This window comes from Hyperoodon ampullatus (genome assembly GCF_949752795.1).
Source record: "Hyperoodon ampullatus genome assembly, chromosome: 2".
Lineage (NCBI taxonomy): Eukaryota > Metazoa > Chordata > Mammalia > Artiodactyla > Ziphiidae > Hyperoodon > Hyperoodon ampullatus.
This window is the reverse complement of record NC_136915.1, coordinates 115,278,434-115,305,780: the sequence shown is the minus strand read 5'-3', so window position 1 is coordinate 115,305,780 and position 27,347 is coordinate 115,278,434. Positions and strand designations below refer to the sequence as shown.

Below are 27,347 nucleotides of genomic sequence, written 5' to 3'. Positions count from 1 at the left end.
TCTGGGAGCCAGAAAACCCAGACTGGATTCCCTGCTCTGACACTCAGTGACCATGTGACTTATAGCAATTCCCTAACATCCCTGAGCTCTCCTTATACATCTATAAAATACTACATGCCCTGGTCCTACCTACCTACTGGAATGAGGGTAAAAACCAAGTGAGTTGAAGAACGTGGCAGGGTTTTAAACCTGTAACATCCAGAGCAGGCGGCAGCGTAGACAGTGGCTGAGGACAAGGTCTCCTGCATCCTCGTCCAGGTTGCATCCAACTCCAGGTTGCATCCTGGCACCTGACCCTGCACGTGTTACTTACCCTCTCTGGGCCTCAGTTCCCTCACCTTCAAGCTTGTGATAATAGTGAACTTGTCTCAGAGTTATAGGGTTTGAGTGAGGTAATATGACAGGAGTACTAGCTAAGGTTGATGGAGTTCTAACTCTGTTCCTGGGCATTGTCTTATGTGCTTTGCAAGTTTCAGTTCATAAGAAAGTGCTTTAGAACACTTCCTGGAACACAGTGCTCAATAAAATGTTAGTTTAGAACGTTCACTCTATTAGTGGGGAGAGCTGGGAGGGAGTAGAGTCTGGGGTTGGGGTTGTGGCTACAGCAAGGGAGGGAACAAGCCTGACAGCGTGGCAGGCACGGGCTCTCTTGACCCGTGGTCACATGCAATCTTCCCACTGCCTTGTGCGGCAGAGGAGCGTGGAGAGGAATGGGAAGGAGAGGGTGGAGGTCAGGGTCAGATGGGCCCAAGAAGCTGTGAGTTGAGGCGTAGGGGAATGGGGAGGAAGGGCAGGTAAGTGGGGCCTCCGGCGTGGGCTCTCCCTGGACATGGCTGAGGCACAAGGGCAGGGAAGTGAGCTGTTGAGAGGATGGCGGATGCTGAGGGTTTAAGAGGGTTCTGGGGGTGCTGTGGCCAAGCCGAGCTGATGCTTGGCCTGAAAGCAGGGTAGGAAAGAACCTTGTGAACCTGGCAGCAGTCCAAGGGAGCCACAAGGCCATGCCCACGCAGGGTAGGCAGAGGGGAGTGGAGACTGCTAGCCTGTGGCTCCCAATGTGGGCCTGCAGTTTGGCTCCCCTGGGCAGCTGGGCTTGGGGAGACCAGCTTGGGCTCTCATCTTGTCCCATCTCTCTCAATTTACCAGGTGACAGGGGATCCTGGAGCTGTGCTATGGCTGGAAGAGATCCGCCAGGAAGTGGTTAGAGCCAACCAAGACACAAACACAGCTCAGAGGAGTAAATGGGCGGGAGTGGGGGCAGGAGTGGAGGGGAGAGGGGTTGGGGGAGGCGAGGAGATGTGGGCTCGGCAGGAGCCTCCCCAGTCACCTCCTTCTCCATTTCAACCTCTTTGGGGAGGCAGGCCAGAATGAGAACAGGGCTGCTGCTTCGACCGTAGGATGGATTTCCTAGCAGTCAGCTGGGCAGGAAATCCTCAGGAGTCGAGAGCCCATAGTCCACCCACTGCCTCCTTCTGTGCCTTCCTGTGTACACTTTCCTCCTGCAATGTGAGCATGTGAAACCACATGGGAGTCAAAAACCCATCCCGTTTTCTACTGGTAGCTTGAGTCTGGGTTCCAACAATCAGCTCTGGTTAGAGAATGTTTAGTCTTGAAGTTGGCGAAGAGGGCGTGGCTTTGAGGAAAACTAGGCAAGGTCAGTACAAATAGACACTGATGTTATTTCTGGTGTGGGGTGCTGATGGTGTTAGTTTTCAGTGTCTGGAATCCATCTGTCTGTCTGTGAGTGACTGGAAGGCAGGGGCTTCATCAACTTCCCCCACTTCCTGGACTTTATTCTCCTCCTAAAAGACTGTCTTGAGGCTCTCTGACCATATCCTGCCCTGGAGCTTCTGTACAAGCTGACTTTCCTTTTACCAAGCCCCAGCCCAGCCCTACACGGCCTTCCTCCAGGAAGCCTTCCTTGATTGCTACCTTTTCCTCCAAGCACAGCTGCATGCTGCTTCTTTTCATCTGTGTCCATCCTGGGATGTCCTTGTCCCTTCCATCAGGCAGAGTGGTTTTGTGTCCTTCTCTGGATCCCTTCCCAACAGACAGGACAGGGCCTCTGGGAGGGGCTCAGAAAAATTGACCACTTCCTCCCACTGCCCCTATTAGTGGCTCTTGGTGTGGCCGCCATCAATCAGGCCATCAAGGAGGGCAAGGCAGCCCAGACAGAACGGGTGTTAAGGAACCCCTCCGTGGGCCTCCGAGGGGTGGTTCCTGACTGTGCTTACGGCTACCAGCAAGTCCTAGAAGATGCCATAGCAAAGAAGCGGCGCCCAGGTAGTGGCCTTACCATGCCCCTCCTTTCTCTGCATGCCTCAGCCACCTCTAGCCTCCTCTGAGCCTTCTCTGCTTACTTGGTTTCTGCTTAGGGGATACAGCGCTCTGGGTTCAACATGACATGAAGGATGGTACCGCCTACTACTTCCATCTGCAGACCTTCCAGGGGACCTGGGAGCGACCCCCCGGCTGCCGCCTCAACACCTCCCACCTGACTCGGGAGGAGATCCAGGTTGGCAGGCCCCTGCAAAGGAGGGGGCTCATGGATGGGAAGTTTCCTGCGGGAGAGGCTCCCACCCACCAGGACACCAAAGGCTCTCTCTCCTACTTCCGCAGTTGGCTGTCACCAAAATCACCGCTGCCCACGACCGCCAACAGCTCTGGAAGGCCAATGTGGGCTTCATTATCCAGCTCCAGGCCCGCCTCCGCGGCTTCCTGGTTCGGCAGAAGTTTGCTGAACGTTCCCACTTTCTGAGGACCTGGCTCCCAGCAATCGTCAAAATCCAGGTAGCAGACTCTGGCCATCTGAGGCTTCAGGGCCTGGACATACCTGAGCTGCAGGGTTTTCTCCCTACTTACTTTTTGCTGAGTGGAGTTGGGATGATCTTTTGGCCTCTGAACAGTCGTGGTTAAGAGCGTGGATTCTGGAGCCCAGACTACTTGGGTTTGAATCCCCGTTCCACCAGGTTAGCTGCATGACCTCAACAAGTTACTTACTCTCTCCCAGTTTCCTTATCTGAAAACTAGGAATCTGGAAATTGTAACACCCACCTTATAGGGTTCTGAGGTAATATCTAAAGTACATCTAAACAGTACCTGGCAGATAGGCAAGAACATAGTATAAATGCTAGTTACTGTCATCATCATCACTATCCAGAGGGTATGAGAGCTGCTTTTTAGCTTCTCCAGGGGGAGAGTAAAAGATTTAGTGAGACATCAGGGTATAGACACCAGGAAGACTTCCTGCCTAGAAAAGGAGTAGTGAAGAGGTGGTGGTGGTTAAACAGAAAAGGAGTGGAATCCCTTATGGAAAGAACTCTACCTTTTCTCTCCAGCCAGCCTTTCCATTTTTATTCTCCCAACCTGTGGATGGTCCAGTGTGGCCTCTGAGACCAATCCCCAAGTAACTGGGGCACGAGGCCAACTGGGAAGATAGGCCTCGGGCCCAGGCACTTTACAAGCCAGGAACAGTGGGAGCTGAGCAAACAGAGACCTCCTCAGGCAGATGTGACCTGGAGGGCCTCGTGGCAGTGTTGGCAGTGTAAAAGAGACTTTATTTAATGAACACCTCCAAATGCCCAGTGTCTGCGAAGGATGCCACTTGGCACTGGGCAAGGGTGAGAGATGGGTGTGAGAGACACAGGTGAGTGATCACATCTCTCCCATCGCAGGAACTGGAATACAGTGGATGTGAGATATTGTGATAGTAGGGACGCAGAGATAACACCAGAGAACCCCAAGGGAGACAGAAGCACAGACTGAGAGTGGCCAATGGCCCTTGATTATGATCTGGGACATGTGGTGGTCATTGAGAACTCAGGCTTTGGAGTCAGAGGCTGCAGTGTACCTCTTGGTCCTGCTACTTCTGGGCACCTTACTTAAGCCTCTCCAGCACTCAGTTTCCTCATCCATCATGGTGGTACTCGCCTCATGTTGACTGTGAGGGTAAAGTAGGAAAATTACATGTAGCACTTAGTGCAGTACGTTCTCTATTGGTGGGGGCCATCACGAGACGTTAAATTTCGGGGCATTGGTCCCAGAATTCAAAACAGCACCTTAATAATCAGCATTTAGTGGTCTACATCATAGGGATTCCTCCCTCCTGAGCACAGCCTGGCGTCTCACAGCAACTCTACGGAGCAGAAGAGCCACAGCAGCGGTGGGAGAGGGCACAACGTCTGAAGGCGAGTTTGCTCCTGAGCCTGGATGTGTGCCGGCTCTGGCCTGGGTCCTGGGAGACAGAGGAAGGGAGAGGGGCCCGGAGCCCCAGGCTGCCTGCTCTCCAGCTGGGGGGCGGGTGAGACTCAGAAACGAAGCAGCTTGGGTGTGCTGAGACTTTCATCTCTCCCAAGAGGTCTGACCCTGGCCAGGACCCCAGTCAGGGTCCTGACTTCTGACCAATCCAGATTTGGAGGCCTTCTCTTTAAGGAGCAGCCACGTGGGGGTGGGTAGGTGGCAAGAGCAGAGAGGAGACCCCTCTGCCTTTCCCCACAGCAACTGACAATATGTCAGGCAGCACCTGGAGTAGGAGGGGAAGGAGTGCTGAGGAAAGGCACAGGCTTGGGGCTTCCTGGCCTCTAGGCTCCAAGATGGACAGCTGCTATCATGGGGCCAAGCTGTCTCTTTTATATCCTTTCCCAACAGAAGGACAGTGTAAGTCTTAGAGGAAAGCCTGGCCAAGAGAGCTGGCTCTAGAAGGGGCTGGGAGGGACAGTTATCTGAAAGGGGATGCTCTTAATGCACCAAGCCATGGCAATGTCAGCGGCAGAGTGTCCTCCAGGGCCTGAGCTCTCAGGAGATGTTTAATGTGTTCCCTAAAAGACAGGATTTCAGTGGGTAGAGACAGGGCTGGGGTGAGGGTGGGCACAGACAAAGGTTCAGGGCAGAAGATCATAAGGCATGTTTAGAAGAAAGTGAAATGTCTGAGGTGGTTAAAATCCTTAAGGAAGTAGGGATCAGTAGACAGATAGGAGTGTGGGGTCAGATGGTTGAGAACTTCTGGAAACTTTGGGGCTGGAAGAAACATGGTCTAAGTGGTACTTTAGGAAAATTAATCTCACACAAGCTTGGGGTGAAAGGGAAGAGGCCCCTAGGAAGGAGACCAAAACAGAAGGGAGCCATGAGATTTGTGTCTTAGGGACAGAAGGGGATGTGATTTATGGAGGAGATGGTCATTTAGACCCTTTGCAGTAGACTAGCAGTGGGGAGGGGCATCAGCCTGACAGCTGAATTACTGGGGGCCTTAGAGGGAAGATTTGCTTAGAGCTGGGGCTCAGAGCTGAATGGTAGAGTTGTAAAGAGAAGGGTGAGTTATGAGAGCATGAATGACCTGCTGCCCATATGGCCATTGGCAGAGATGGTGGGCACACAGCTCTGTGCCTGCATACACTTTCCACCCGTGCCACCATGTGCCTCTCCAGACCACGGAGTGTGTGACAGAGTGTGGGTAGTCTTTATGTGGGTGGATGAGTATGTTGGGGGGGTTATGGTACATGCTGTGGTGAAGCTGGTGAGTAGATAGATGTATGCTTTATTAATATATTTTACGCTTGTATCTTAACAGTTGTTTCTATGAGGAGGTGTTGCTTAGCATGAGTGTGTATGTTTGATTGCACGGTGCAAGCGTGAGTGTGGGGGGGGCAGGGAGTGTGGCAGAGGGTGTGATTGGCTACATGCAGATGTTTGGTCTTCCCCCTGAAGTTGGAAGTTCTTTGAGAACAGGGCCAGTTTCCCCTTCCTTCCCCCTCTACTTTCCTGCCTCCCCCCACCCCCCGCCCCTTCCCTGGAGATCCCAGGACGAGGCTTTTCCCACAGGCTTCTCAGGCCAACAGGGACCAGCTGGGGTTACCGCTTTTTCCCTTCTGATCTCAGGCTCATTGGCGGGGTTACAGACAGCGGAAGATTTACCTGGAACGGTTGCAGTATTTAAAAGCAAACACGAATGCTGTAATCAAGGTAGCTATCATGATTTGGGTGGGTTCCTGTCTCTCTTGAAGGACTCTCTGAGAACAGTTTTTAGTCCCCTCACCTCCTATGACCTCTAGAGACGGGTGGATTGGCCTGGAGAGCGGGCCCTGACCCTGGAGCTCTGAGGCAGTGTGTCTCTGCCCCCAGATCCAGGCTTGGGCCCGGATGTGGGCAGCTCGGAGGCGATACCGGAGGCGTCTGGGCTACTTCCAGAAGAATGTGAGTGTCATCCCACTCCTCCTGTCCCCATAACCAACCTTTATCCATGAGACCAGAGCACAGGCAGCCAGCAACCCTTTTCCCATCTGTGTTCCTGGCAGGTTAACTCCATCGTGAAGATCCAGGCATTTTTCCGAGCCAGGAAAGCCCGGGATGACTACAGGATGTTAGGTAAACTGCCTGGTTTCCCTCCTCTGTCTGTGCAAGTGTCTGTCTTTGCGAGTTTCCTGGCTTTCAACAGTTAACAAGGTAGAAAGTCACACGACCCCACAGCTCACAAACTGGGACCTTAGAAAAGTTGTCTAGCCTTCTTAAGCCTTTTTCTGTCACCAACCGCTGATGTTCCCAACCTTGAGCGTGCCTTAGGACCCAGGGTGGGTGGAGGAATGGGGAGATGTGCTCCTGCCTTTACAGATACCCCAATTTGATGGGAGGGAGAGGAAGGGAGGTCTAGATATCCCTCCTGGGGCCACACAGCGGGTAAGGGGAAGGTACAAGTTGTCTGTACAGGAATGTGGAGCAGAGGTGGTAACAAAAGCCCCCTGCGCCACCCCAGTAAGAGATAGCCTCATCACAGGAAAAGCCCCTCTAACAAGGTTCTGTCTGTACCTCTGTACCAGTCTTAGATCTTCCTGTTGCTACCACACAAGCAGAAAGAAAGAAAGGAAGGAAGGAAGGAAGGAAGAAAAGGATCTTTCTCCTCTCCCTAGAGTTCCAGCCTTCCCCAACTTTGCCCTCTTCCCTGACCCATGATTCCTCCACTTCCCGCCCTCTGTGGCCCAACACACAGGAAGCCAGGCGAGGGACCTGGGGTCCTCTCTGCGGTGCTAGGAAACTTGAGGAGGGGCACTTGAGGGAGCTCCCTCTTCCTGCCCCACGGTTCCCAGTAGTTGAGCAAAGCCTTAAAGAGGTCCTTCTAGGCTGCTCTTGGCTCCTGTTCTTAAAGCCCAGAAACCCAGCCTTGGAGGTCCCCCTCCTTTTGGTGAAGTGGACTAGTGGTCTATCTCCAGGTTTACCTCCAGCCCGTGGGTTTCCCAAGAGGTAGGCCCCTTTCCTTCCTGGGCCTGAGGCCACACCTGTGGGCTTCAAGGTTGAGTACACTGTTCAGGAATCATCTCCTTCACCTCCTTAGTCCATCTTCCCACCCTTTCCTGCCGGTAAGGGTACCATCTGCCCCTATCTAGCCATAGACACTCGGTCCATCTGCTTCCGGGCAGCTAGCTGCTTTTCCCTCCTTACCTCTCCCCAGCCTGGCCCTTTCTGTTTTTTCTCTTGCTGTTGCATTAATACCACTGCCCTGACCATCCTTGATCTCTTTAGTTTATAGTTTTTCTGGAAGAACTTGTTTTTCCCAGGTCTGTCTCCCAATTTCATTAGCCCCAGCTCCACTCAGGGCACTGCCACTTACTAGCCATGTGGCCCTAGGCAAGTTACTAAACTTCTTTATTGCCTCCATTTTATCATTTATAAAATGGAGATAATGATCAGGTATGGTTGTAGTGAGGATTAAATGAGTTAAGGTGCTATATCTGGTTGAATCCAAGATGCCATCAGCTGTCTTCCATTGGTTTATCCATTCTTCACTCCTCAAAGATCTGTCTTCCACACAGTAGCCAGATTAGTCCATTAAACCCGTGATCTTGTCACTCTCCTTCTTAAAACCTGTCAGCAACACCCCATTGCCCTGGGGATAAAGTCCAGTCTCCTAAGCACAGCTTCCAAAACTCTCTGATCCAACCTCTCCCTGCACCTCTGACCTCACTGACCCCCAGCCCTGTCCCTCAGCACCTGCGCCCTCCGCACTGTGTTACAGACATGATGGACTTCTAGTACTTCCTAAAACAGCCAAGTGCACTCCCTCTCAACTCTTTTTCACAGACATCAGGTTGGGTCTCACCTCCTCCTGGAAGCTTTTCTTCACTCCGCAGGTAGCCTTTGGTGGCCCGCTTTCACTTTCCCAAAGGTCCCCATGCTTGCCCCTCTCAGAGCACTAACCACACTGTGGTGAATTGTGGTTTATTTGTCTGCTTCCCTTACTGGACTGCCTTTAAGGACCAGGCCTGGTTTTGTTTATCCTCCAAATCTGACTCCTTCATTTCTTACTAGCTGTGTAACCTAGGGCAAGTTACTTACCCTTTCTGTGCCAGAGTGATTTCCTCAGTAAGTTACAGTGTGCTGATCTCACAGGGTTGTTTTAAGTATGTTAAAGCACTTAGAACAGTTTCTGTTCCATAGTGAACATTATATGTCTTAGTTGATATTTTGTTGTTATTCCCTATAGCTTAGCTCATAGGCTTCTCTTTGCTCAAATATCATTCCAAAAGAGATTCAAGGAGAATCCATCTAACTCTGACCTCCCTATATTATAAAATGCATTGAACATTCCTTCTATCTGTGCTCCCCTGACGCAGACACTCCTGACAGAGGAGGGTTGTGTGAGGGTCAGGCAGGGCTGAGTGGGGGCTGATAGGTGGAAGTGAACTTGGAATGAAGGATGAGTAAGTTGGCCCAGCAGCAGTGGGGAGTGGATCAGAATAGGGGAGCCTAAACGGATCATCAGAGGATGCTAGGGCTCTGACTTTGGTGTGGGAGGTCACCGAGATAGGCCCAGGTTGGGGGTGAATCCAGGCAGGGGAAGGACAGCTCTTGTGTCATCCCTAGTTATAAGATAAGGAGCTCGGGGACAGGACTGGCTGGGAGGCTGCCCACTGCCCTCCAACTGCAGGCAGAACTAATTAGAAAATGACTGGGGTTGGGGACCTTCTAGCCTCAAGCAGAATGGACACTGAGGGAGGGATTACTGGGGAAGGGGGCTGGAGAGGAAGCCTCTAGTGAAGCCATGTCTAATCCTGGCGCCTCTTCCCTTCCTGCCAGTCCACGCGCCCCATCCCCCTCTCAGCGTGGTACGCAGATTTGCCCACCTCTTGAATCAAAGCCACCAGGACTTCTTGGCTGAGGCAGAGCTGCTGAAGCTCCAGGAAGAGGTGGTCAGGAAGATCCGGTCCAATCAGCAGCTGGAGCAGGACCTCAATCTCATGGACATCAAGATTGGCCTGCTGGTGAAGAATCGGATCACCCTGCAGGTGAGAGGCCCACTGGCCCACCCTTCTCCCAAATCTAGCTGCCTCTGGAGAGGTGATGCTGGCCATTCTCTGGTTGCTAATCAAATATTTTTTAAATGTCTGGATTTTATCACATGGCTCAGGTCCTTGTACAGTGGTCCTCTGCCCTTCTAGTAATTTGTTGGGGCACATGATATAGCAGAAAGAACACTGGACATAAAATTGGAATGGCTGGCTCTGCTGATTCCTAGAGATGGGACTGCGGGCTGGTCATTTAACCTCTAGGTCTGTTTCCTCATTAGTAAAGTGGGAATAATGAGAGTGCCTAGCTCACCAGGCCAAATGTAAAAACAGATAGGAAAGCTCCTTAAACTGTAAGTTACCATACAAATATGCAGTGAAGGGGTGGAAGTGATTTAGTGATATCTCCACCTCAAATCTGTACAACAGTCTAATAAGAAATAGTAGCAGAAACGAATAGACACGGTGCCTCAGTCTGGTAACCCACTTCTCTTTGGGGACTCACCCTGTGACAGCGGAGGTGCCAGATGGAATCTCGGGGCAGTAGGAGGCCCTTTCTCACCCTAGAACTGTTTATCTCCCTTGGCTCATTCCTTGAATACCTTGAACAGCAGAAAGCCCTGGCTCTTCAAGGCACTGATTCTAGACCATATGTTCTGTGCTCTGTGCTGGGCTGGGTCGGTTGTATCACCCGCTCCCCCACCCCTGCAGGAAGTGGTCTCCCACTGCAAGAAGCTGACCAAGAAGAATAAGGAACAGCTGTCCGATATGATGGTTCTGGACAAGCAGAAGGGATTAAAGTCGCTGAGCAAAGAGAAACGGCAGAAACTAGAAGCTTACCAACACCTCTTCTACCTGCTCCAGGTGAGCAGAGGACTTTGGAAGGAGATATCTCCACTATCTCCTGAGGGTCTGGGAACTTGAGGCCTTCATGTCTGTGCCTTTACCAGCAAGTAAGGTATTCTTTCCCACAGTCCTAATGCCTTGTACCCAGGGAAAGAGACTACCTCTGTTCATTTGTCTGGAATGTTCCCAGTACCCCCCAGAAAGTGTGACAATGTTCTCTATTCCAAGTTCCAATCAGCAAAGCCTTTCTTTATCTGATCACTAGTCCTCAAGGTGCATTATCAGCTATTCTTATCTCCCCCATTGCGTACAGACTCAACCCATCTACCTGGCCAAGCTGATCTTTCAGATGCCACAGAACAAAACCACCAAGTTCATGGAATCAGTGATTTTCAGTCTATACAACTATGCCTCCAACCGCCGAGAGGCCTATCTCCTGCTCCAGCTGTTCAAGACAGCACTCCAGGAGGAAATCAAGTAGGTTTTCCAGATGCAAAGGAATGGGAAGAGAATGGGTGAAGAGATGCCACTATTGGCTCCTTCACAAGGTGACAATTTATTGAGGTTTGAAGGTAGAAATGGAATCAGAAGACCTCTTTTCTCTGCCTCCTATGGAGACAAGCCATCTCCTGGGACAGCATGCAGGGAGGACATGCGCTGACATGTTAGCACAAAGGCTGAGACAGAGATAACAAGACATTCCTTAACAGGAGGGATACCAGAGCAGGCTTTAAAGAGCCAAAAGTCTCAAAAGGAAAAGCAGCTATTTTACACAGAGGCAGGAGACCAGCTTCAATTACCTCTTGACCCATAGGTCAAAGGTGGAGCAGCCCCAGGACATGGTGACAGGCAACCCAACGGTGGTGAGGCTGGTGGTGAGATTCTATCGTAACGGGCGGGGACAAAGTGCCCTGCAGGAGATCCTGGGCAAGGTGATCCAGGATGTGCTGGAGGACAAGATGCTCAGCATCCACACAGACCCTGTCCACCTCTACAAGAGCTGGATCAACCAGACCGAGGCCCAGACAGGGCAGCGCAGGTGAGCAGACGGGCAGAGGGAGAGCTCTCTTTGATCAGCTCAGTCTTGGGCCTCACTGGGGAAGCTTGAGCGTGCTTTGAAGGTGGCATATAAATGAGCATGCTGATTTATGCAAATATGACACCAGCCCTATAGGATGAAATATGGTAGCCTTTAGACCCCCTCTGGTAATTAACATGGAACTGCTGTAAATGACACCAGACCTGGTGTGCTTCACATAGAATGAGCACAGATGAATATGCAAATGTGTTTAATTGCCATGTCAGTGCTTGCAAATGATATGTCAGATTTACTGGGAGTTGGGATATGGACTCCTTATTGATAGGAGTATAGTTGAATATTCAAATTTATAGATGAATAGGCAAATGAGATAGTGGGAGAAATAAGTTGGCCTTATAGATTGGAGGCATTAACTCAGATGCATAGGTACTAAGGAAATGGAGCCGCTGAGGAGAGTAGGCAGTGATGGTGGCTTCTCTGCGTGGCACGCAGGCATATAGGTTGGGGGTACTGCAAGGCCTGGCCCAGCCTTCCCCACCACCGCAGCTACCAAAGATATGCAGGGTGGCCCTCGTCTCCTCTGGTTCCCTTTAGGATCTTTCCACAGACTCCAGGTCCTCCATTTCCTCCTACACTCTTCCACCTCCCCCTGGGTGCTCCATCTCTTTCTTCTTCCACCCACATCACTCTAGTCCTCTCCGAGTCCTTTCTCTTATTCTGGCCTAATCCCCTTAAGCATATGCTGGGCTGCCCTCAGTGTGTATGTATGAGATCTTGTTGTTAGATGAATTTAGGGGGTAGAGCCTTAGGGAGGGGAGGCCATGGGAGGGGCTTCTGGCTGATAACTTGTCTCTCTCTGCCCATAGCCACCTCCCCTATGACATCACCCCAGAGCAGGCCTTGAGCCACCCCGAGGTCCAGAGACGACTGGACATCTCCCTCCGCAACCTCCTTGCCATGACCGATAAGTTCCTTGCAGCCATCATCTCATCTGCGGACCAAATTCCGTATGTGCAACAGCTGCACACCAGCCTAGGCACAGGATCTCACGAGGGCCAGGCCACAATGGGGAGAGCAGAGCTGAAGGATGCAAGCAGGAAGGGAAACTGGTCTCGAGGTGCTCAAGGGCTTCAGGAGATGGGTGGAGAATGCCCAAAGCCCCGGCTAGAGACTTGCGCTGGAATACAGCACGCAGGTCTGTGTGGGCAGTCAGGATATCACTGGGCCAGAGAAGGGAACCTCAAGTGATTATGGGGACATATTATTGTCTGAGTGTAAATGGTGGGCAATATAAAACTCTTCAGTCCACAAAGTCAAAAATAAGAAAACTTCAAACCAGTAAACACTTGATAAAAGTCCTTTCCTTTCTTAAAATTTAGTCAATAATTATTTTTTGAAAACAGATGATTGAAAATGGTGAGAAGGTGGGCCTCATCTAGATCATCACTCAGCCAACCAGCCTTTCTGGTGCTCAGTAGTGCACGGGGCAAGATGGGGATGCTGCAGAGGGGAGCCCACAGAGTTCAGTACCCTGCTCTCCAAACCTGGAGGACTGGATTAAGGATTTAAAATTAGGATTCAGAAAAGGTTGTCCTAGGACTAATAAAGGAAAGGACACAGTGAGCTGTAAACTTCTGTCCCTGACACCCTAGGAGGTGGAAATAGCTTTTAAAGGTATTTAATTAAATTTGTAGGTGGCACACCCATAATAGGAATAATAATTAAGTCTAGCATGTTTGAATAGCACTACCATTACTTTCACAGATGTAATTTCACTTGATCCTCATAAAAACCCTATGAGATAGAGAGGGCAAGAATGAACATTCCCATTTTCCAGATGAGGGAACAAACTTATAAGCGGAGCAGAACAGCCTAAGCTGACATCTCTGGTTAGTGGTGGAATCAGGACTGGATGCTTCTACTCCAGTTCATTGTGCTCCTCGGCCCCTGCTTCTAGCCCAGACCAGGCCCTTCATAGATGCTCTGTGAGAACAGCCTCAGAGCCTCCCAGGCTGTCCTGGGATGGGATTCTGGCTGTGGGTGTCAGACACCCAAGGTACAGGCTAAAGGTGCCTCTGTGGGGAATGCGGGATGAATATTGGGATCTGGGGTGTTTCCCAGGGGAGACTAAAGGGGACCAAAGAAGAGGCTCTCAGGCCAGGTTGGAGGCTGTGTGAGAGCTTAGTGGCTGACTGGGCCCTGGTCCTCGGTGCTGACATAAGGGCAGGAGTGAGGGACAAGGCCCAGAGATGTTTGGAGGAAGGCAGCAGGGAGCTGGCTGTGGATAGGGGAGGGCCAGTGCTTGAGCTCAGCTCTGGGGTGGCTGAGCCCGGGGAAGGAGAGGCAGACACTCAGGCCCTCACTCTGGGGTGGGTGGGCAGGGCCATAGCACACCTATTGCTTTGCCCCCAGGTATGGGATGCGATATGTGGCCAAGGTCCTGAAGACAACTCTGGCAGAGAAGTTCCCCGACTCCACAGAGAATGAGGTCTATAAGGCAAGTGTTGTCTCCCATCCCCCACCTCTTGTGCTCTCCTTTGCCCCAATGGTGCCTGTGAACCCCCAGACTGACACAAAAGGACGGAAAACCCTATGCTGTAAAAATCTAAGAAGGAAAATATTCTCCACCATGTCAGTCGAGCCTGGCTCACCAGCAGGGCTCAGGTAGCAGATGGAAAGGCACCCAGGACGTGAGTTAACAGTGGCCAACCCTGGACTTGTCAGATCTGGGTTCCAGTCCCAGCTATTGCTCAAGTTTGCTGCGTGACCTTGAGCAAGTTCCTGGCCTGCTCTGGGTCTGTTTACTCTTCTGTACAATAACGGGGTTGACGCAGGTGGTCCTTCCAGCCAGGTGAGCTGGGAGACCGGGGCTGGGGCTGTGGAGGCAGACCCCAGGTGCTTCTAAGATCCTGTGCCCTCAGGTCGTAGGGAACCTCCTGTACTACCGCTTCCTGAACCCGGCTGTAGTGGCCCCCGACGCCTTCGACATTGTGGCCATGGCAGCAGGCGGCGCCCTGGCTACCCCCCAGCGCCACGCCCTGGGGGCTGTGGCTCAACTCCTGCAGCATGCTGCAGCTGGCAAGGCCTTCTCCAGGGAGAGCCAGCACCTGCGGGTCCTGAATGACTATCTGGAGGAGACACACCTCAAGTTCAGGTCTTGGGTCCTGGCATCCTATTCCTCCCTGTCCCCTCCTCCTTTTCCCATCTTCTTTCACGTACCACTTCCCCTCTCAACTCCATGAGGAGGGGAGGCATAGAGGTGAAGAGTATAGTTAGTGGGTTGGAGGATAGATTGTTGGAAGGACTCCCCAGTGGAGAGAAAAGAAGACTGTTGAAGGAAGTTGGCTTGAGGGGACCACCGGGAGAGAAGGTAGAGCAGCACAGAAGGGCCGGAGCCGAGACTGGAGAGTCACAGTTGGCTTGAGCAGTCACTGGAGAGGGCCGGCGGAAGGCTGATGGGAACAGAAATGTGGCGGGGTGCCGGCCCGCCCCACCCTCTCACATGATCTTCCTCTGGAAGTAGGAGGTTCATCTGCCGAGCCTGCCACGTGCCAGAGCCAGAAGAGCGCTTTGCGATGGATGAGTACTCAGACATGGTGGCTGTGGCCAAACCTGTGGTGTACATCACCGTGGGGGAGCTGGTCAACACGCACAGGGTGAGGGGCGGCAACCTGGGGGGCACTGGGTAGGTGGGCTGGCCCTGGAAGGCCTGGTTCAAACTCTGCATCTCTTTTTCTCCCTCCGTCCTAAAGCTGTTGCTAGAACACCAGGACTCGATCGCCCCTGATCACCGCGACCCCCTGCACGAGCTCCTGGAGGACCTTGGGGAGCTGCCCACCGTCCCTGACCTCATTGGTGCGTGCCATCCTTGACAGCTGGGGTGGGCGGCAGGGGCCTGCAGGCAGGGGTGGGCAGTCAGGTGAGCAGGGCATGGGAACGTGCCCCCTCAAGTTTTTGTTCAGTCGGGGACGTGTGCCAGGAAGCTGGTTACACGCTCTCCCTCTCTCCCTCTAGTCCTGGGATGCACAGACTTATATGGAGAAAGTGGACAAACAGTAGGGGACCCCGTACCATCATGTAAATGGCCAGTTAAATCATGCGAGAGAGCCGTGGAGGGATAGGGCCTGTCTTGGGTCTTAAAATGTGTCTCTGATGAGGGGGGATTTCAGGAGCTGTGGAATGGAAGGAAGCTGGCTTACAGGGGTGGAAGGGCAGGGTGGAGGTGGTGACAGATGGGAGACAGCCAGGAGCTCCAGGCTTGGGGAAGCACAGCCCCAGTAATGCAAGGGTGAGCTCTGTGGGTAACAGCCCTTCCGCTGGTGCTCAGGGCTGAGGGTACAGGGTGGTGCCGCAGGGCAGTGTGGGAAAGCTTCCTGGAAGAGGGGCTCATGGAGCAGTGTATTTATTTACCGTGGCCCCATCTGTGCTTAAGTGTGCTAGTCTCTCTCCTTCCTCACCTGCCTCAGGGGAGAACGTAGCTGCGGATGGGAACGTGGATCTGAGCAAGCTAGAAGTGTCCCTGACACTGACCAACAAGTTTGAAGGGCTAGAGACAGATGCTGACGACACCAATGCCCGGAGCCTGCTTCTGAGGTGGGAGAGCAGCCTCGGCCCTCTGAGCCTCCCCAGGCCAGTAAGATGGCTACTCTGGAGTGGCCATCCCACCTTCTTCCTGGGCTCTCTTATCCTTCAGAAAGTTCTCCCTGAAGCCGAATTGGCCTTCCCCTTGCTGCAGTCTCAGCTGTTTTCCTTCTGGCAGCCTCAGCTTTTTGCTCTGTCCTGTGGCTGAAGGCAAAGGAATAGTTAGGACATTGGCAACACGGTTGTTTGCATATTGTTGTGCTGTTTACCAAATGCTTTCTTATACATCATTTAACCTAAGGGACAAACGGTGGGGTAGATGATGGTTTCCCTGCCTTCCAGTGGAGGAAAGAAACTTGGGTTAAGTGACTTACGTAAAGTCCCACAGCCAGTCGGTGGAGGAGCTCGTGTTCTAATTCCCTGTCCTTACGAGTGATGGTCAGGAGATGGGCATGGAGCTTTTCAACCGCAGTTCTGCAAAAGTGAGGGAGGACCCCCAGCAGGGCTGGGCTGGTCATCCAAGCAGAAGAGGAGCCAGGTTGCCACTTTGATCCCCCTGCCAGCAAGGCAGCCCCTCTGCTCACCCATTCACCTGGTAAACCAGTGAGCCGGGTGTTCAGCTCTGTCCTGCCATCAAAGCCCTTACAGTGGGGCGAGGCTAGGGGTGAGCACGCATCAGAGAGCCGCCAAGAGGGAGGTGGGTGTCAGGTGTGTGAGAGCTCAGAGGGACACCTAGGTAGGGAAAGGTCTCACAGGAGGAAGTGTGTCCTTCAGCCAAAGGACTCAAAGGAAGACCATTTGTGGGAGGCATTGTAGGCAGAGGACACAGAGGTGTAAGAGAGCACAGTGTGTTCAGAACCATGGTAGTTCTGTATCACAGACCCATCAACCCACCTCCTGGGTCTTCCTCCTGGTTATGTTCTCCTCACAACATCTACCTCCATCGCACCCTCTCTTCTTACCACCCAAGCATCCCTGGCAGCCACGATGCGGGGCAAGGTCCACTTACTCTCAGCTCCCTAGTCAGCCCCATGTCCAGACCCTCCCCCTGTCCCTCACCTCTCCCTCCTCGCTCCCGTCCTGCAGCACCAAGCAGATGCTGGCTGACATCATGCAGTTCCACTCTGGGGATTCCCTCAAGGAGATCCTGTCCCTCTCGGCCTCCAGAGAGCAGGTGAGCGGCAGGCTGGCCCACAGGTACTGTCTCGTTCGCCCCCCACCAGCATGACTGATGCCTTTCCCGGGCAGACACCTGTGCTCACCAGTAATGCGAGCTCTGGGGGGCCGAGGCCTCTGCCCTTGACCCCCAGAGACCCTCAGGCTGCAGAGTGCCAAGACTCCATCTCCCTCCCTACTCCCCATTGAAATAAGAGTGAGCCCTGCAGGGACCTCAGCCCCTGATGGCAGTGCTAGGAGTTGCTGGGGGTGCAGAGAGGCAGTCTGGGCAGGCTCCCTTGAAGAGCGCCGAAGGGCTGGTGCTCAGCGTAGGGAGTGGGCTGCTTGAGGGCCTGGAGGCAGGAGAAGGTGCTGAGTGGTGGGTGGCCAGGGGCAAGTTGGGCGAGCTGGAGTACAGACTCAGCCAGGGGCTTCCCAGAGAACAGGTGGGGACAACCAGTAGAGGCCTGTCCCAAAACGCAGGACGGAAGGAGGGAGAGAACCCCAAATACCCTGGAGCCATCACAAAGCTCCGTTGGGAAGTCGCAGCCAGTGTCTACCGGAATCCTTTATGCTGTACTCCTAGTGGGTCCCCCTTGGCCACTCTTCCTCTCAGGTGACCCACGAGGCCCTTCAGCATCTGCGAGGTTGTACACTTTGATGTTCTTCACAAGCCACCTCACCCCGCCCCTCCCCCTCTGGACCATGGCTTGGGGGCAGAATGGTAGGGCCTGCTAGTCCCCTCAGCATCTCTGCCCCCCAGGAAGCAGCCCACAAGCGGCTGATGTGCCGACGCCAGGCCTGTGAAGCCCAGACCCCAGTGTCGCTGCGACGACACCGCTCGCTGACAGCTCACTCCCTCCTGCCGCTGGCAGAGAAGCAACAGCGTGTCCTGCGGAACCTGCGCCGACTCGAGGGCCTGGCTTTGGTCAGCGCCAGCGACGGCTACCAGGGGCTGGTAGACGAACTGGCCAAGGTAATGGCCTGGGCCTGAAGGGAGCGGGAGGGCAAGAAAGAGAGAGAGAGAGGGAGTGAGAGTGTGTGTGTGTGTGTGCACGCATGTCCATAGTGCTGGCACCTCAAGGGCAGGCCTCTCCCTGGTGAGTGCCTACCCAAAATTGTCACCAGCCAGGGGAAGGCCAAGCAATCTCCAAGGGTCCTTTTTGAAGGAAAGGTCTCAAAATTCATCAGGGAAGGGAGTATTCTTGAAACGCTCTTTCATTAAAAAACAAGGAGCCATGGAACAGTTACTCCTCAATGGGGGAGAGGCCCTGGAAACATCCTTCAAGGGTTTGGGATAGGGTCCTTGAGGTTGCCCTCCTCCTAGGGAAAACAACCTTGAAATCTTCCTCTTCCTGCTTTTCCTGAAGATCCTTACAGTGAGTTGTTCTTGGGCCTGAGTCAGACCCTGAGGCTCTCCTGCCAGGAAGGGTCAACTCACCCCTCCCCTGGTGCCCCCAACCCCAGGACATCCGCAACCAGCGCAGGCACCGGCAGCGACGGAAGGCAGAGCTGGTGAAGCTCCAGGCCACGTTCCAGGCCCTGAGCACTAAGACCACCTTTTATGAGGAGCAGGGCGACTACTACAGCCAGTACCTCCAGGCCTGCCTGGACCACCTGGCCCCCAGCTCCAAGTAGGTGCTCCCTTCCTACACTTTGACGCTTACCTGTAACCTCTCCTCCTGCCCATGTCGACCTTTGCCCCACTCTTTACCAGCTTTGATAGGGACATCTCACCCCAGAACAGCATGGTCCCTTCCTGACTCTGGTCTTTGAGTTTCACTCGCAAAGTCTTGGGTTCAAGTGCAGCCCCCTCCTTTGTCTTCCACCAGTGAGAAGTCTTCCTCGGGGTCTAATTTCCTTCCTACCAGCCACAGAGAGAACTAGTGTCTTTGGTGTTGAAGGGTTTGTTAGATAAATTCTCTGGGGCCTTTTCTTCATCAGGAGTTCTGGGAAAGGGAAGAAGCAGCCATCTCTCCATTACACTGCTGCCCAGCTCCTGGAGAAAGGTGTCTTGGTGGAAATTGAAGATCTTCCCACCTGTCAGTACGTGTCTTTGGAGGGCAGAATGTCAGACCTTTCCCATATCCTAATCTGGGCCTGGGGCTCTGGGCTGGGCACCAGGTGGGAGGGAAGGAGATGCATGGTCCCTGCCTTGAAGGAGCTGCTAGAACAATGGGGAAGACACAACATTGCCAGACAGAGTTAAGGGCAGTGGGTGTGGTCTGGCACAGTTCTAGACACCCCAAGGCAGAAGATGCTGGGAAAGTGTCCTGGTGGAGAGAACAGTTGATTAGGGCTGGGCAGAGAAAAGAGCTGAGGTGTAAGCAGAGGTAAAAGTGGGAGGAGAAAGAGAGTGATAGAGGGGAAGCCTGGCTCTGGGTGACTCACGGCATTGCCTGGGATGAGCAGCAGTGGGTGGAAGAATGCGGCTGTGGCCCTGGGAGGAGGCAGCGGGTTCCTGTTTTGAATCCTGTTCTTGATAGCTTCAGAAATGTGATCTTTGACATCACCCCTGGAGATGAGGCAGGAAAGTTCGAAGTCAATGCCAAGTTCCTGGGTGTGGACATGGAGCGATTTCAGCTTCACTATCAGGTGAGGGGACACTCCCATGAGCCCTCAAGACACCCGATGGGCTTTCGGTGCTAGCCTAAAGGTGGCAGCCTCGCCTGGCTTCCCTGGGCCGCGGATGACATCAGCTCTGTTCCCCACCCAATCCATATCGTCTATTCCTGAAGAGAAGGGTGATGGTCTGTGTAGCCCAAGCCTCTCTGTCCCCGTGCCCTGACCCAGACCCCACTGCCAAGCATCAGGAGAGTGGAGTGGGCTGGTGATGTCAGAGCAGGATTAATATTTGAAGCCCTATCACATGTCAGGGACTTTACACATTACCTCATTTAATCCTCTCCGAAGCTCTCAAGCATTATCCCTATTTTATAGGCTCTGAGACTAAAAGGTTAAGAAGCCGGCCTAAGTCATAAGCCAGTGTTCAGGGAAGCAGTGATTTTAAATCCAAATCTTTTTGCTCTGCTGTTTTGTCTTTTAAATGATTTCAAGCCCTGGCTCTGCTTGAATTGACATTTGGTCAAGTCACTGTACTTGTCTCTTGGCCTTGGTTTCCTCATCTGTGAAGGGGGTTTCAATGCCCACTTCAGTGGCCAGTGCCACTGGATGACTGTGTAAGGCTCCAATATGTTAGTGTTTTATAGACTAGCTGTATGGGCCACCGTGAGAAACCCTCAAACTTGCCTCCCTGCCCCTTCCCTCCCCCCTAGGACCTCCTGCAGCTCCAGTACGAGGGTGTGGCTGTCATGAAACTCTTCAACAAGGCCAAGGTCAACGTCAACCTTCTCATCTTCCTCCTCAACAAGAAATTCTTGCGGAAGTGACAGAGGCAGTGGGTGCTACCCAAGCCTTTCTTACCTCGCTGGATACTTTTCTTAACACTAATGCACTATTCCACTTCCCTGCAGACACCCAGAGGTCAGGACTGGGCAGGGCTCGAGGAGTCTCACCCTTTCCCCAGCTGGGAGGAGTTTGTCTACCTGGCCACAGGCAGGGACTCTAATTGGATCAAGCGAACCCTGTCTCTGAGTTTGGCTGTGTGGCTTTGAAGTCCCAGAACCCCACGGTTTTCCAGCCAGATCATAGGGAATGAACCTAGGGCCTGCCCTTTGACCTGAGTTAGCTATTCCTCTTGCGTCTGCTGCTGCCCTCCCAATACCATGAGCACTGCCCCAGCGGCCTGATTTCCTGCTGCCTCCCTTCCCTTCGCAGACCCCAAAGCCAGGGCTAGGCTCCCTGTCCCCACTTCCACTTCATCAGCAGTGTGTGTTCCTGCCCTGCTGAAGCCCAGGCCACTCTGCTGCTGTGACGCCTCACACCCTCCAGCCCGTCACCCTCACACCGGGTGGACAGCGCTCGTGAATGCCCACGTGGCACTGTGACAACGGTTGTCCAAGGCGGCCTAGGCAAGATGACCCTCCGTTAACCTCAAATCTCATTCCCTTGTTTACAGTCTCTGTTTTACATGCGGGTCACTAGGGTATTTATTCTCTCCTACCCCTATACTCTGTGCAGCCTTAATCATGGCTTTCTTTCTTTTTGAGCTCAGAGAAAGAGTTCCCATTTCCCTGCTCAAACTAATATTCGTGCCAATCTTTTATACCTTGTATATAAAGTCACCTTGGATCACTCGTGTTTAAGATCTCATTACTTCAGCTTCATATGGTACAAAGAGCAGTCTTCCCCTTTTCTCACCCTCAGGATTCTTGCACCTTAGAGATGACTCTTCCAGGCAGTTTCCATAGATTTGCCGTCTTGTCTCTGCCACTGTCTCTCTCTTGTCCCCACATCTACCCAGCTTCCTGTTCCTGTGGCCCTTCTGATTTCATTTTAATAAAAGCAGCTGTTACCCCCACATCTGTTGTTAAGCCCTTATTTCACTTCCTGCAGAGCAGGCCTCCAAGTTCTGGGACAGATGTTCCCTGGTGAGCTGGGGAGCCCTTCCTGCAGCCTCCCCCAGCCTCCTGCCTGCCTCGGCTGTGGGCCCACTCTGCCTGCCTGAGCTCATCAATGCTTAATGAGATGTGGCATTTATTCCTCTCTTCCCTCCCCCAGGGGACAGAGAGTAGGAAGGAATGCTTAGGTTTCGATTCTGCTTTTATCGGCCGCTCTGAAGACTAAAGCCAAGAGGAGGAGAAACCAGTCCAGCTTCTACTTCATCCGTTTTGCACACATTTGCTGCAAATTCTTTTCCTGAGCCTTGGGTGATGACACCAAAGGTGCTTGAGCCACAGCTTCTTAGTATCGTGGGTTCTACACTATGATCAAAATCCCGTGTCCATGAGGAAAGCCGCCCTCCTTTCCTCCCAGGTTTCAGGAAGCATGGAGGGGAGTCTGGAGGAGGGGACAGTCTATACAGACACCTGTCCTGACATCTGAACTCCCAAGCAGCTCCTACTGGGCGGGCGCACACAAGTTTGCCCGGTGCAGCCCATCTCCCTGCACTCCGTTCCATTCTGTCACTCAGGATCTGTCTTGCTGTCACATTCAATCTCAGTCACATCCTCTCCCCCCTTAACATGTCACAGTAAAAACTTCAAGTACCGCCTCACTCTGGGTGACAGTGACACGTACCAGTGGATCCAAGTTTCTACACATGATCAGTCATCATTAAAAGTCTCACACTCACCAAATGGCTCCAACACTATCCCACTGTGATGCACCCCCCACAGTCACATGATCTCAGCTGCAGGCACCACATGTAGAAAAGTCACAACAGCTACTGTTATTGCTGGGATATTTACATACACTTACTCCTCACAACAACTCTACAAAGGTAAGCAGTCACCATTTTTGTTTAACAGATGATGAAACTGATTCAGAGGATTAGATAACTACCCAATGCTACACAGCTGGTAAGGGGCAAAAAGTCTTTATACTCAGGCCCATCTGCTCAGATTATATTCCCTTGCATTTTTCTCTTCTCTAAAGCATTTCCACTTCCTTTACCCCACACTCTCATGCCACTCGCTTCTTCCAGGCTCACCGACTCGACTCTAGTGATGGTCCCTGATGAGCTTCAGTTCATTAAGTCTTTTCCTAATGCCCAATCTGAGATACAGACACTTAGCTCCAATGGTTGGGGCTATACACCAGTGCAACCTCCTCAGAGGACAATTTGGCAACATCAGAAATATAAGTGCGGGGTGCCAGGACAATGCAATGGGGGAAAGAGTAGTCTTTTCAACAAATGGTGCTGGGACAACTGGATATCCACATACAAAAGAATGAAGTTGGACCCCTACCTCACACCATAAAAATTAAAACATCATAAACCTAGACATAAGAGCTAAAACTATAAAACTCTTAGAAGAAGCACAGATATAAATTTTCATGACTTTGGATTAAGCAATGGTTTCTTTAGACACTGAAAGCACAAGCCACAAAAGAAAAAGTATTGATAGATAAATTGAACTTCATCAAAATTCAAAACCTGTGCTTCAGAGGACACTTTCAAGAAAATAAAAAGACAACCCACAAAATGGGAGAAGATATTTTCAAACCATATATCTGACAAGGGATTTATATCTACAATGTATAAAGAACTCTTACGGGGCTTCCCTGGGGGCACAGTGGTTAAGAATCCTCCTGCCAGTGCAGGGGACGCGGGTTCGAGCCCTGGTCTGGGAAGATCCCACATGCCGCGGAGCAACTAAGCCCATGCGCTACAACTACTGAAGCCCGCATGCCTAGAGCCCATGTTCCGCAACAAGAGAAGCCACCAAATGAGAAGCCCGCGCACCGCAAGGAAGAGTAGCCCCCGCTCGCCGTAACTAGAGAAGGCAACTAGAGAAAGCCCGTGCTGGGCAACAAAAAACCAACACAGAAAGGGAGGGAGGGAGGGAGAGAGGGAGGGAGGAAGAAATTTAAAAAAAAAAACGAAACTCTTACAACTCAAAAATAAAAAGCCCAACTAAATGGGCAAAGAATTTGAAAAGCCATTTCTCCAAAGAAGATATACAGATGGCTAATAAGCACATGAAATGATGCTCAACATCATTAGTCATTAACAAAATGCAAGTCAAAATCATGAGATACCACTTCACCCCCACTAGGATGGCTAAAGTAAAATAGGTAATAACAAGTGGTGAGGATGTGGAGAAATTACAAGTCATATATTGCTAGGGAGCTTGTAAAATAGTGGAGCCACTTTGGAAAACAATTTGGCAGTTCCTCAAAATTTTAAACATAGAGTTACCATATAAGCCAGCAATTTCACTCCTAGGTATATACCCAAGAAAATTGAAAGCATATGTGCACACAAAAATCTGTACATAAATGTTCATAGCATCATGATTCATAGTAGCCAAAAAGTGGAAATAATCCAAATGTTCATCAACTGATGAATAAACAAAAGGTGATATATCCATACAATGGAATATTATTCAGCCATCAAAATGAAGTACTGATATATGCTACGACATGGAAGAACCTTGAAAACATTATGCTAAGTGAAAGCCAAATACAAAAGGTCATATATTGTATGATTTCATTTATATGAAATGTCCAGAACAGAAAGTAGATTAGTGGTTGCCAGGGCCTGGGGAAAGGGGAGAATGGAAAGTGGCTGCTCATGGATATGGGGTTTCTTTGGGGGATGTTGAAAATATTAATTAAATAGTGGTGATGGCTGCACAACTCTGTGAATATAGTAAAAAAACCACCTGATTGTACACCTTAAAAGGGTGAATTTTATGGTATGTGAATTATATTTATTTTTTTAATGTAAACATACATACCCAGTAAGGAATTTTTCCTGTGGAGACACCTGGATAAGGGAGCAAAGAGCTCTGGAGTGTTTGTTGCAGTATTATTTGTAATGGTGATGATCTTAGAAGGGCAGCCACACAATGGTACATTATTCAGCCAATAGAAATGATGAGCTAGATCTGAGTGCAATGATATTAAAAGCTGTCAATGGTACATGTTGTTTGGAAAGATACACAAGAAATGTGGCAGTGGTCACCTTTGGGGAGGAGGAAGTATCTTTCTGTGCTGTTCTTACAGTGAGCTTATACTAGTCTTATGAAAAGAAAAGCCAACGCACGCTACGGCTCTAGAACTGAGGTGTGAACATCGCGGAGGAGTGGCGTGTCCCTTGTTCTACAGCAGTGATGCTGGGATTAGGCACCACAAGCTGTTCCTGGTCCGCTACTGGGACACATACCAAAATTGAGAGCAAGCATTTAGAAACTCACAGCCAGCAGTTTTACCCCTGAATCTAATAAAAGATTGAGTTTATATTTTATGTCTTTTCATCTCATTTTTCTAATAACTAGTTTTTATTGTATCTCACGAAAATATCAGTCCATAGCAGATGGGAAATTTTAAGATGTCACCCTTCATTACAGACAGTTTGAGAAGAACTGTTCTACAGGGAATACTTTTAGTCATGTGGCATAAGAATGCATCAGCAGGGACTTCGCTGGTGGTGCAGTGGTTAAGAATCCGCCTGCCAATGCAGGGGACACGGGTTCGAGCCCTGGTCCGGGAAGAGCCCACATGCTGTGGAGCAACTAAGCCCGTGTGCCATAACTACTGAGCCTGCGCTCTAGAGCCCATGAGCCACAACTACTGAGCCCGCACACCAGAACTACTGATGAAGCCCGCATGCCTAGAGCCTGTGCTCCACAACAAGAGAAGCCACCGCAATGAAAAGACCACACACTGCAACAGAGTAGCTCTCGCTCGCCGCAACTAGAGAAAGCCCGCACACAGTAAGAGAGACCCAACGCAGCCAAAAATAAATAAATAAATTTATTAAAAAAAAAAAAAGAATGCATTAGCACTGGGATTTCTGGGGTTTTTTAAAAAATATTTATTTATTTGGTTGCTCCAGGTCTTAGTTGTGGCAGGCAGGCTCCTCAGTTGCGGCTTGTGGGCTCCTTAGTTGTGGCATGTGAACTCTTAGTTGCAGCATGCATGTGGGATCTAATACCCTGAGCAGGGATCAAACCCAGTCCCCCTGCATTGGGAGCCCAGAGTCTTAACCACTGAGTCACCAGGGAAGTCCCACATTGGTACTGTTGAATTAAACCAGAGGGACTGAATGGAGTAGCTGAGATCACACTATATATGCAATTTTAGAGTCTGCTTTATTCATTTAGCTGTGAAAAACATTCTCTATGTCTTAAAAATTTCTTCAAGGCTTCCCTGGTGGTGCAGTGGTTAAGAATTCGCCTGCCAATGCAGGGGACATGGGTTCGAGCCCTGGGCCGGGAAGATCCCACATGCCGTGGAGCAACTAAGCCCGTGCACCACAACTACTGAGCCTCTGCTCTAGAGCCCACGAGCCACAACTACTGAGCCTGCATGCCACAACTACTTAAGCCCGTGCGCCTAGAGCCCGTGCTCCGCAACAAGAGAGGCCACCACAATGAGAGGTCTGCACACTGCAACGAAGAGTAGCCCCCGCTCAATGCAACTAGAGAAAGCCCGCGTGCAGCAACGAAGACCCAACACAGCCAAAAATAAAATTAATTAATTAATTAATTTAAAAAAATTTCTTCAAAAACGTTATTAATGTCTATAACGTAGCCCATATAGTTCATATATTTAACATTCCCATAATACTAGACTGTTTTCCATTTTCATTAATTTATGTAATTCTGCAATGGATATCCTTGGGTATAAGATCTTTATTTACATTTCTAATTATCTCCTTAGAATGCTAGGACAGAAATTACTAGATCAAAGAGCATGAAATTTTAAAAAATTAGGTTTTTCCAGATTATAATACATATTCATTGTAGAAAATTTAGAAAATATTTTAAAAGCAAAAAAAGGTTAAAATAATTCATGATACCATCAACAAATGATAGCTACTGGTAAAATTTTGATGTATTTTCTTTTAATCATATTTGTAATTAGAATCACACTACGATTCTTATTTTGTAACCTGCTTTTTCCATTTAACACTGTAAACAATTCACCATATTAAATGGGATATACCATAATTTACTTAGTCCATCCACTATAAAATAACCATCTAAAGGGTTAAGTTTTGATATATAGAAGAATGTTATGTTGCAAATCCCTTGTAGGGGGCTCTGTTGGCATTGTTCTCTCTGTGTCTTTTTTTTTTTTTTTTTTTTTTGGCCGCGCCATGCGGCACGCGGGATCTTAGTTCCCTGACCAGGGATCGAACCTGTGTCCCCTGCAGGGGAAACCAGAGTCTTAACCACTGGACTGCCAGGGAAGTCCTGAGTCTTTTCCTTTAGGGTACTGATCCTCTCTTCCTCCAAATGACTGGTGGGATTAATGGTTAGCAGAATCTGCCTCCCCCTGACCAGGACACTGGGCTCAAGGCTATAGAATAGACACAGACTCCCTTCCCTTTTGCAATCGGAATTTGAATTCTGAGGGCAGCACCCAGGAAGGAAAGCCAGTTGAAGCTGAGTCACCAGCTGGCAGCACCCTGGAGAGACAGCCACCAGTGTCTGGCACTGAGATCCCTAGAGGGATCAGCGTGTCATCTTTCCCAGGTCAAGTCATCTCACTCCTTACAACCCTGAGTGCTATCAGCATCTCCCAACAGATCCCTGCTTGCTGAAATTCCTCAGCGCCATGTTTTATTATTTACAAAGATTCCTTCCTGATTCATCTTTCTACCTAAATCTTTGTGCCTGGGTTTATTTCCTTGGACTATACTCCTAGGAGGGAAGTTGCTGTGTCCAAGGGTAGGCACCTTTTAAAGGCACTTTTTGCATGTGACCTAATGTCCTCCAGAAAATCTGTATCAATTAACAAAGAAAGAGGGCACAGAAGGTGAGAGAAAACTGGTACACCCTATGGGGCCAGTACTCCTTGAACCAGAATGAAGCCCAACCTGACTCTTGCAAATCAACACAAATCTGCCCTCGTGAGGCTTGTGAAACCTCTCAGTTGCCTTC

At 50.8% G+C, this 27,347-nt stretch overlaps 1 protein-coding gene across 1 annotated transcript in view; it reads left to right on the top strand.

Moving 5' to 3' along the window:
- IQGAP3 (IQ motif containing GTPase activating protein 3) overlaps positions 1 to 20,351 on the top strand; it is a 39,013-nt gene extending 18,662 nt beyond the window's left edge. The window contains exons 16-38 of the mRNA XM_079697965.1: positions 1,144 to 1,234; positions 2,113 to 2,280; positions 2,373 to 2,512; positions 2,617 to 2,787; positions 5,872 to 5,955; positions 6,115 to 6,186; positions 6,288 to 6,357; positions 9,061 to 9,269; positions 9,981 to 10,133; positions 10,429 to 10,592; positions 10,930 to 11,154; positions 12,021 to 12,161; positions 13,567 to 13,651; positions 14,076 to 14,308; positions 14,678 to 14,810; positions 14,907 to 15,009; positions 15,621 to 15,747; positions 16,822 to 16,909; positions 17,654 to 17,866; positions 18,358 to 18,524; positions 18,835 to 18,936; positions 19,377 to 19,485; positions 20,166 to 20,351. Coding sequence (XP_079554091.1) covers positions 1,144 to 1,234; positions 2,113 to 2,280; positions 2,373 to 2,512; positions 2,617 to 2,787; positions 5,872 to 5,955; positions 6,115 to 6,186; positions 6,288 to 6,357; positions 9,061 to 9,269; positions 9,981 to 10,133; positions 10,429 to 10,592; positions 10,930 to 11,154; positions 12,021 to 12,161; positions 13,567 to 13,651; positions 14,076 to 14,308; positions 14,678 to 14,810; positions 14,907 to 15,009; positions 15,621 to 15,747; positions 16,822 to 16,909; positions 17,654 to 17,866; positions 18,358 to 18,524; positions 18,835 to 18,936; positions 19,377 to 19,485; positions 20,166 to 20,279 — 3,162 coding nt within the window. The 3' untranslated portion in view covers positions 20,280 to 20,351. The remainder of the gene's footprint in view (positions 1 to 1,143; positions 1,235 to 2,112; positions 2,281 to 2,372; positions 2,513 to 2,616; positions 2,788 to 5,871; positions 5,956 to 6,114; positions 6,187 to 6,287; positions 6,358 to 9,060; positions 9,270 to 9,980; positions 10,134 to 10,428; positions 10,593 to 10,929; positions 11,155 to 12,020; positions 12,162 to 13,566; positions 13,652 to 14,075; positions 14,309 to 14,677; positions 14,811 to 14,906; positions 15,010 to 15,620; positions 15,748 to 16,821; positions 16,910 to 17,653; positions 17,867 to 18,357; positions 18,525 to 18,834; positions 18,937 to 19,376; positions 19,486 to 20,165) is intronic.
- Positions 20,352 to 27,347: the final 6,996 nt, after the last annotated feature.